The 10,223-nt window shown below is 51.6% G+C and overlaps 1 protein-coding gene across 4 annotated transcripts in view; it reads left to right on the plus strand.

Moving 5' to 3' along the window:
* The window catches only part of TMEM266 (transmembrane protein 266), a 255,880-nt gene extending 248,148 nt beyond the window's left edge, over window positions 1-7,732 (plus strand). For all 4 annotated transcript variants that reach the window (XM_032950713.2, XM_032950703.2, XM_032950732.2 and 1 more), the window contains one exon: window positions 2,392-7,732. In XM_032950713.2, coding sequence (XP_032806604.2) covers window positions 2,392-3,791 — 1,400 coding nt within the window. In that variant the 3' untranslated portion in view covers window positions 3,792-7,732. The remainder of the gene's footprint in view (window positions 1-2,391) is intronic.
* Window positions 7,733-10,223: the final 2,491 nt, after the last annotated feature.

Here is a 10,223-nt window from a genome sequence, read left to right on the forward strand (position 1 = left end):
ACCGCACGACCGCCGCCTCCCTCCCTCTGCACCCTCCCTCCGTCTCCACATTGCTGCACCCCGAAACATCGCAAATAAAGGCAAAGATCCCCCGTATAGCTTTAACAGACTATTGGGGCAAGTGCTGTCAGCGAGCACCTATGAGCGGGTGGGTGGCCAGCACCACACCTGACCGCCTTTGTATCCCCAGTAGCGATGTATACACACCACAGCCAGGTACTAATTTGAGGCCGAGTCGACCTCGGGGAGGCCCGGTTCAGATAAATCCTCACTGGCATTGGCCGTGAACGAGAATCGAACTCGGGTGGCCGGGGCTCATAACCGCACGAAAGCACACGGACGCACACCCCACCTCCATTACCCGTGCATGCTAATAGCGTGCCTTGCAGCGACAGCTGGGGCGAGGGGCTGAGAGCCTCCCCCCGTACCCCGCTAGGCGGGAGTGGTCGGGGCGGGGGGGGGCGTGCTTGCCCCCCCCCCGCCGCCAACTTCACCGCAGCGTAAATCTTGTCTCCGGCACATGCCCGGCGGCAATATTCCTGCGAGATGGCTGAAACAAATTTAATAATATCTTAAGCCCCACAGCCCGACTGGGGCAATGCCCAGGCGTGAGATTACGCGGCCGTGGAATAAGTCAGCCGTTTCGCTCCTCCCCTCCACCTCCTCCGCCTTTTCTTTTCTCACCGGCAACGTTGGCCGTTATTACTTACAGCGAGCGCAGGTGCCGTAAAATCACATTGCTCTTTGTTAAACTGTTGCGAACCGTAAAAATATATATACTGTGTTGTTTTTTTTATTTTACAACAAAGGTGTGGGCAATCGACTGCAGTGAAATTGGACGAGGAGCAGGTGTTTTGGCCGACAGCGGTGGAACACGTGGTCCGGTTATCGGGATTAATGATGGATGTCATTATTTCCATGCTTGCAGATTTCACCTCTCGACGTCCGTACATAAAATCCCCTCGACAGGTATACGAGTGCGTACGTGTGGGGAGTGGCGAAGCGGCGCTTGGGACGCTGCACTTAAAGAGCCCAACCACCTGAGTTCGATTCCCAGCCACGGGTAATGCCAGGGGCAAGAGGAACATAAAACTGCCCTGCGTCTCCCCTGGAACAGCCCAGCCTGAACCGAGTACCCGCTTGCAATGGTGGGCGGGCGTTGGTGCTCGCCGTACCACAGCCTTAAATGCCGTGCTGGCGTCAATAGGTGCTCGCTAACAACATTTGCCCCCAAACAGTCTATGGAGTGTATTTCTCCGAGTGATTATTTCCCGCACCTCCGATTAGGACGGTTGGCTCCGTACGGTGCGGAAGGAGTTCAACATACGTGCGTAGATGTAATGATTCGCGCACTTCCATTATGAGCCACCGTTGAATCGCATTCATCCTCTGGGCTATGCGTATCGGTGAAACGCGCGATCTGTCTTTACTGAACCTCTCCAATGTTAGGACAAGCAGCCTCCTGCAAGCGCGCAGGCAGGCAGGCAACGGCATCGACCCCGTCACCCTCTCAAGCGGGGATGGTTTGGCTGTTTCACGTTACTCGTGGCGCCAGGGCAGGTGGGAGACCCTCCATTGTTCGTGGGGGACCAGAGATCACTTGAAGGGATCTCAGAGGTAGCTCTGTGAAACCCGCTTCCGCGGGCCATTCTCTGCGAAAGAAATAGCTTCATAGCTCATGGGATTTCTCCAGGAATAAATAAAGATTCCGATTCTCAAGGGTCACTCTGCTCTTGCAGAAAAGATTAATCGTCTCTTGACACGTGGCTGATCGCGCAAACAACACACACGACCGCGTACTTGTGTGTATATATATGGTGCTTCAAAAAAATGTTACCTATTTCATGGGACTATCGTTTAAAATTGTCAAGGAATGGATAATAATATAGTGTAACATGATAACAAATGTATGTTAATAGCTTCAAAAAGTCAAAGAGTCTCCCACTTGTTCGCCATCGTTGTCAACGCGTGGCCTGGAATCTTCTCCAGGGTGCCTCCAGAGCCCGGAGGCGGCACATTTCCAGTGGTGTTGTTGCAAATTCTCCAAAGTGTTCACATTTTTTTGAAGCACCATGTGTATTGCACGTCCTCTGAGTCAAGGGCCATTTTTTTGTTTCTAACAATTTGTGGTGAGAAAGTTGTATTCAGCCTGTGCTTTCACACGACTGCCAACATAGCCTCTGGCATCGCTGCAAAGTGTGTTGGCAGTGTAACCCAGATGGCACAATGAGCATAGGTTTGTGTAAAATAATTTTGTATGTTGAACTTCTTTCGTACCGCACGTAGCCATCCGTGCTAACCCGGAGGTGCGAAAATATATATATTTTAGAGTAAAAATTCTAACCGGGTGCTGGCGTGGGGAACGTCCGTGCTGCACGTTGTTCTGTCCAGACGGAGGTCACCGGGACATCCAGCAGGGAGTGGCGGGGCCCTCGGCAGCCACCATCGACATCGACGTCCACCAGCCCATGGGGCCGCGCACCACCACCTCGAGCTACGTGCAGGTGGACGTGCTGCACTACGGCTTCGACGGCCAGGACTCGGCGGCCGAGGGCGCCGACCAGGGCCAGCCGTCGGGCCACGGGCAGCAGGGCCGCTCGCAGATGCCCAACAACAGCGGTGGCCAGGGCCAGGGCCAGTTCCAGTCGCAGTTCATGGGCCACGTGCCGACGGAGCAGATGGGCGGCCAGAACATGGGCCAGCTGCCCTTCCAGATCACCGGGCAGATCCCCAGCCGCATGTCGGACCTGAGCGCCGGGTCGAGGATGGGCGACCCCATGGTGGACAGGATGGGCGACCGCATGGGCGAGGACGACCCGAGCCAGATGGCCTTCCACATCACTGGCCAGGTGCACAACCGCATCACGGAGCCGTACCTGAGCCAGGATCAGACGCACGCCTCCTACCCGATAATGGGCCAGTTCCCCAACAGGATTTCCGAGCAGATGCCGGAGCAGGACGTGGGCCATGGCCTGCGGCAGGCGCCCTACCAGATAACGGGCCAGGCCCCGAACAGGCTTTCGGATCCACTGCTGGACCAAGACTCCAGGCAGGCTACGGGTCAGCCCCAGTACCAGATCATGGGCCAGATCCCGAACCGCATGGGTGGCGCCGACATTCTGGGCCAGAGCTCGTGCAGCGCTTCGCCGCCGTCCGCCCAGCACGAGAAGCTGAACGCGGGCCGGTCGGTGCCCATCTCCACGGGCAACGGCTCGTCGGGCCCGCAGGGCGGCGGCGGCGGCGGCGGCAAGGAGGCCGAGGCGACGGCCGGCTCGTCAGGCACGGCCACCACGACGTACCGCGAGACCTACAAGGTGATCTCGCTGGAGCACCGCAACCTGATCTTCAGCTCGGAGGACACGGCATCCGTGACGGCAGAGCCCAACCCGCACGCCCACCAGCACGCGGGCCACCAGCACTCCGGGCACCAGCACGCGGCGTCGCAGGGGGCATCACGCGGCACCCCGGCGGGCGGCTCGCCGCTGCACGGCGAGCGGGCGTACCGCGGGTCGCGCGCCTCCTCCGTGTACCGCTCGGAGCGCTTCGGCGGCTCGGGCAGCGTGCTCGACTCGGCGTCGGAGATCGGCTCGGACGCCCCGTCGGCGGCAGCGGCGCTGCTCAGCTCGGCGCTGGAGGGGAGGCCCATCCTGGAACAGGAGGTGTGCATCGTGAAGATGCGGACGTACCAGGCGCCGCTGCCGCTGCCCGGCGAGAACCCGGCCATCAGCCTGGCCAGCCTCTACAAGGCCATGGAGGAGAGCGGGGACTTCTCGAGCCTCAACCACTCGTAACCCCCCGCCCCGCGACCGCTGGCAGCTACGTTAAAACAAGCGCAAACGCGTGCCCCCGACGGTACGACCCGAAAATCCGGAGCATCAGGGAACTATTTTTCGGCGGAGACGCGAGCTCCACGCTTTGCCCCCCCCCCCCCCCGCGCGCGTGGTTTTTGATCGCTCGCCGCGGTGACTCGGTGGGGGGGTGGCGGGGTGGGGGGAGGCCGGCGCCGTTGCCCCCCCCCCCTCCTCCACCACGGCGTGCGCACTGCTACCAGCGCCACGGCACGGGCGGTGCCCTCGCGTTTCCACGGCAACCCTTGCATTGAGTGCTCTATTTTTGGACTCGACAGTGACACTACTCTGCACTTCTGCCTTGTTACACGAAATGCAAGGAGATTACTGGTGTCTCTTGATCAAAGCGACAATCAAGTTCCAAAATATTTTTTCACAACTTTTACAACTTCTAATTAATCGCTGGTGAAGAAGCTTGACGCGAGGTTAGGAAGAGTTTGACGACATTAATGAAGCCAGCCCTACTCCAAAAGCGATTTGAAAATGTACCGTTGATTTAATTTGTTTACTTTGAATTAGCGAAGCTGCTAATGGGGTTATGAGGCCAACGAGGATTGTACGATTCTAAAAGGTAAACGCAGCCAGCCACGTAAATACCCCCCCCCCCCCCAACTTCGCTCCCCCCTTCCCCCTCATCTCATCCCATCCGACCCACACCCCCGTCCCTCCCTGGAGCTGTCCACCCATCCAGCTCGCTCCACGCCCGACAAGGGGTGGGTGTCGAACGGTCGATAGCGAGACATCACAAAAAGGCAGCTTCACCTGTGTAACGACAGGTTTAATCAGACACCAGGAGCTATCTCTCTCTTTCTCCTCTTTGGCTTTTTAAAGAGGACATTTTGTGACCGCTTTTTACCATGCAATGCACACAAACGCCGGTTTATATCGCAAAGCAAGTTTCGTTTTCAAATCTCCGAGTTTGGAGCAAGAGTTTTTTCTCACTAATAAAAACACGGACGAGCTTTATATATATCTCAAAAAAGTCAAATGACACATACACACACGACACACACACGCACGCGCGACTTGGCGCTGTTTCCGTGTAACAGTTGCATGTATACGAAAGAGCTGCAAAGCCATTCAGGCGAGGGATCTTAGACGTGAGGCTATTTTGTCGGTCTCTCCGAGCCAAACTCGTGCCGCTGCCAGGACAGTTACGGGGCACACGCGCTCGTGGTCCAAGTGACGGGGGCCCCCTCTGCCTCCCCACCCCCCACCAACGCTCCGACACCCAACTCTTCACCCAGTCCCAGCGACCACTCGGTGGGACCGGGTGATGGAGAGGGTTGCCGAGGGCCGGGACGGACGGCGAGGTGGGCTTCATCGCTCGACGTTGCTGTGGCACGCGAAGTAGGCATCGGACGTGAAGCCATTGCCGTTGTCACAAGGTTGCGTTTTTAGTCCAGCTCCTTTGCAAAAGCTCCTCCTCTGCATCCCCCGTCTCCACCCAAGCCCCCCCCCCCCCCCCCCCGTTGGATTCCCAACAATGTCGCGGCTGCTGAGGAAGTTCGATTGTTGCGTCCGTAGCCACGGTGGGATCACGTTGGGGGGGGGCAGCATGGCCTTGCATTTTCGTTTCATTTGTGTTTCTTAGCCAAACGGCCAACCTGCACCTAACATGCGTGTCTTGCCTCCCCCCCAACCCCCTGTGACCTAACGATGGAATCGTTTTTTGGTTTGCCCAGGAGAGTCTCGCCGAGTCTCAAGACTCATATTCTATGAGACTTGCTTTCGGATGTTTGGCCAATGATTCTTTCTCTGAATAATTATATATATATTTTTGGGAAGTGAGAGGAAACCGGACTGTCCCGGAGAAAACCCACCACACGGATGAGGGCATGACACTCGAGCTCCACACAGATGGGTCAGAAAACTGCTTGCTGTACTGCCTCCTAGAGGCACCACATTATAGCTCTGCACACGGGTGTATCGTGCAGTCTCCAATTCCGTTCCGCTTTTATATCAAGGATCGCGACTCATTAGTTTGTGTTTCACCTCCTTGATTTCCTGTCTCCTCTTCCCACACACGGCACGACCCCACCAGCCCCACGCCATCCAAAGCAGTCCTCTCCTCTTTCACCCCCCCTCCCCCAACCAACCTCTTCATCTTCTGTAAATATTCGTCGGTCCTTCTGTGCGGAAGAGACGGACAGGCGGGCGCGTGTGCGTGCGGGCGGGCGGGCGTGCGGGCGTGAGCTGCTGACGCATCCCGGGTGTCACGGGACGGCGTCTCCGTCTGCCCGTCGCGGTTGTCGTCGTGAAACAGGGTTAGCCGGGACATATCCCCCGGCACGGTGCCGCCCGCCGCACCACCCACCGGCTGCGTAGCAGGAGGGCGCGATCGCAAAGGTGCATGTGATGATGATGACGACGCCGAAGGGCATGCCATCCCATTGAGCAGAGGCTCACCCTGGCCATCCCCACCCACCCCCGGCTGGTTTAAAATGCTTACATCGTCTGCGCTTTACTTTTAACGAACTCTTTAAGTAACGAGTAAGAGTTTGTTCCTTTCCAAACGACGAATCCACCCCCACCACCTCGCCCTCCCGCCCCTCTCCACACACAGTTGCACTTGCTTTAACTTACTTAGCTTATATGGAATTTATTTTTTTCTAAGCATTGTACCATTATCGGAGTATAAGAGTATAAGTGTTAAACGACAGCACAGTAAATATACGTAATTAAAACAAAACATTACTATAATTTGAGAAAAAAAAGATTCAAATATATATTTAAAAAAATAAACTAAAATATATTATTATAATTTTTTTATTTACTCGATGGGTAACGTGTGACATTCTGAAATGGGGTCCCGGGCCCTGGAGGGTGCACGGTGGTTTACATTACGACTTTAACTTGCGCAAATCGTTCGGTCCGATCGCTCGCCCAATCGCTCGCTCGCCCAATCACTCGCTCAGTTGCTCGCTTGATCGATCGCTCCCCCGATTGGCTCGCTCGCCCGATCGCGATGGTGAACGCGACGCGCCGGGCACAATTGGCACGGGGAGGTGAGTCGGCGTGCAACGCACGCTTGTTGGCTTTCAGACGCTGGCGTTTAAAAAAAAAGAATTCACACTTCAATGGAAGACGGCCAGAGAAAGCGATGAAAATGACTGGAAACGAGGAGGCGGGGTTGGGGGTGGGGGGTTGCCCTCCGGCCCGGTTCCTGTGCGAGGTCACGGTGGTCAGAATTGTGGCCGGCACGGGAGGTGGCACAAGCGAGACAACCCCGGCTGCCGCGGACGAACACGTTTTATCGGACGTTTCAAGCCAACGCTATCCTTCTTTTTAGTTTGTTTCTAAAGCACTAACTCTTACACTCTCATGTACAGTATTTTGAATTAGAGAAGACATTATTATACCCTGATCACGAGCAAGGCATTGTATAAATTTTGTGCACCTAAAATTAAGCCATCTCCCTCCTATGCGTTTGACATTGTACCAAGGTATTATGACATATGTTAACATTTGTGTATGACATTAAAAGTAGGTGTATCCAATTTTTAGGTATGTTGTCTTTAGCATTTAGACATGTCTCTTAAACTGAACGATATTTTCTGAATAATTTATTTGATGTACCATGAAGGAATGAAAGTATTTAAAAAAATAAAAATTAAAAAAACCAAAAAACTACAAAAAACTAACTAAAGGAAAAAAAGAGATAAAGTTACCATATAGTTTCCTACTATACATTCCTTACACTATTGTATTATTTATATAAAAAAATAATAAATCATTATTATACAATAGGTTACAGTTGTGCCAAAAACATTTCTGCACATCACCCCATATGCCAATATTTTCAAACTCTTGTGTGAACCATGCATGAGTCATCTTGTTAAACCACCCTTTCTAAATAAATCGGTTCAGAAAAAGGCCTCTTGCATACTCGCACAAACGTGTCTTTATGTTTAAATCATTGCTCTCGCCAGTCTCGCGATGCAGACTGCATACACCACGGGCCCCATCCACGTATTGGTGAAAATGATCATTTTTCCTCATCCTGATGCCTCCCTACATCGTCACCCATCGGCGACGAGGGCTTATTGTCCATTTCGTCGATCTGGCCCCTTGTACGTTAACAAGATCGTGAATTTTTTTTTGTTATTTAAAACTTTCGTGACTGCAGGGTTCATAAGGGAAACATTGTTTCCCTTCTACGTGACTTTACCGTAAGAACCAAGAATATAGGATCGTGACACTTGTAATAATCTGGATTAAAATTAATCACGTCCATTTCGCCTAGATGACGATATTAGTTGTGTTTAAAGTAACATAAAAAAATAATCGTAAAGGGTGGAGCTAAAGTGACAGGGCTAGTCTCCCACACATCTTCATGGGAATTAAGGACAAGCCAGAATCAGAATCTTGATTTAGACTGGAGGAATCCGATAAGCTATGAAGCTCTTTTTCACAGATGTCCAGACGGCACAGGGAGCGTGCGATTGTGGTCACGTAACCTAAACCGTGGTCCCTACAGTAAACCACTAGTCTGCGCTCCTTCAGCGGAGGAACAGGAAAACTACACAAAATCTCACCTGAAGCCCTCTCGTCTCGCAGACATCGACATTTATCTCATGAACATGCCATGCACAAGAAAATAACTCAATTATTTTTAATATCCCAGTACACATGCAACATTGGGTCAATGTTGTTGGCATGTGCTTGGAGCAGCTGGACGAATAACGTTCCAGCAATGTTCCATCTTTACAGGGGATAGCATCGTTATATATTCAGTACATTTTTTCCCCATGCGAATAGTAATCAACTTCAAGAATGTTGGTACCACATCAAGGTTGGGTTGATATCATCGGTGGGGAACCATTTTCTTACCGAGGGCCGAATAGGACTTTAAAAAAACTTTTGCTTGCGAACCAAACCTTGCCACACACATTTCCTTCATTTTCCCGCACCTCCGGTTAGCACAGTTGGCTAGGTACGGTGCAAAAAAAGTTCAACATACAGTACATGCACTTCTGTCACCGTGCGATGACTAGAACAAAAGGGAGAGCAATTGTGTATAAAATATATAATACACTTTAACACAAATAATTATTCTGAATAAGCAAAAATGTAAAGGGACAATAAAAAATGAAAAGTACCAAACGTGTTCCGAGTTTTTAAATTTGCTAATATAAATAAATTATCACATTCTATTAAAGTAGATGGTGAAAATGCAGTAAAATTTGGCAACTGTCAAAAAATCACCAAAAAGAACAAACCCAATTACCTGCGTCTCGACAAATAATTATTCAGTTTACTTTTCATACTACTTAGCAATGCATTAGACATTTATTAACTTCAATATTTCCTGAATTAATTCCAATCAAGCATTTAACAATCTGACAATTCAGCACCTGGCCTGCAAACGGGCATTAGTCTGGCAGTAGGGGGTGATGATTGTTATGCATAATCCCAATTGAGTAATTTGCGGTGCAATTTTACGCATTTTCCAATCTGGATGATGGAAAGTTTCGTATCGACCATCAATTCATCTCGAAACCTGGGCCATTGTGAAATACTGCTCGTGCATCTTGCAACCAGTCCGACTCGCCCGCTATCGCACTGTCAAGCGAGCCGTTTTGAAAAGTTCGGAAAAAAATAATTTACATAATTGGTCCTTGGGCGACGGGACGGGACGTCGACCAAGCGAGTGAGCGTACGGCCTGCGTCGTGTAAATTTACTTAAACAAATGTAATTGATATGCTGCACGTGCTTGTGTATATATGCAGTATTATGCATTTCAAAGAGAAGACATACTACTTGTTTGAAAGAGCCCTCCCCAGCCCAGGCTTCCCATCCTGCATCACAAGGCTGAAAGAGAATGGCTGCCAAGTCTGTTTATTTGCTGTTCAAAGCCGCACCTCTGCTTTCTGTCAACAAAGGAACGAGGCCTCCATTGGGAACTGAATTCAAGCCAAGTGCTGTTATTATTTAATGGGTGTCCTTCAAACATCTACTCCAGGGTGGTGGAAATAAGACCGGATACCATGGCCTTTGGTGCAAAGTACATAATATATAGTGCTTAGCCCCAGTAAAACTACTCCCCCCCCCCCCCAGAAGTTTAAGTGAGTAAATTATACAAATCAACACGTTTCAATGAATGAACAAATAATAATGACGTTTGGGAGTCTATCCCCCGTGTATGCGTGGTGGGTGTTCTCTGGGATGTGCCAGTGCCCTCTCACACATTGGAAGCCAAAAAACACTCGTGAATGAAATTGTCCAAACATCCCAATGTAGGGGCAACCTCCTGCAAATAAAGTCTCGAGGTTGTTTCGGTGAGCGTGCGAAGACGGGGAGGAATTGCAAATGTCACATCTGCAGGTACGCCACTCGCGTCCGCTCCGCAAACACTGCTGCTGCCAGCTAGC

The sequence above is a fragment of the Petromyzon marinus genome, chromosome 1, assembly GCF_048934315.1.
Source record: "Petromyzon marinus isolate PM22_M1 ecotype Great Lakes invasive population chromosome 1, UKy_Petmar_22M1.pri1.0, whole genome shotgun sequence".
Lineage (NCBI taxonomy): Eukaryota > Metazoa > Chordata > Hyperoartia > Petromyzontiformes > Petromyzontidae > Petromyzon > Petromyzon marinus.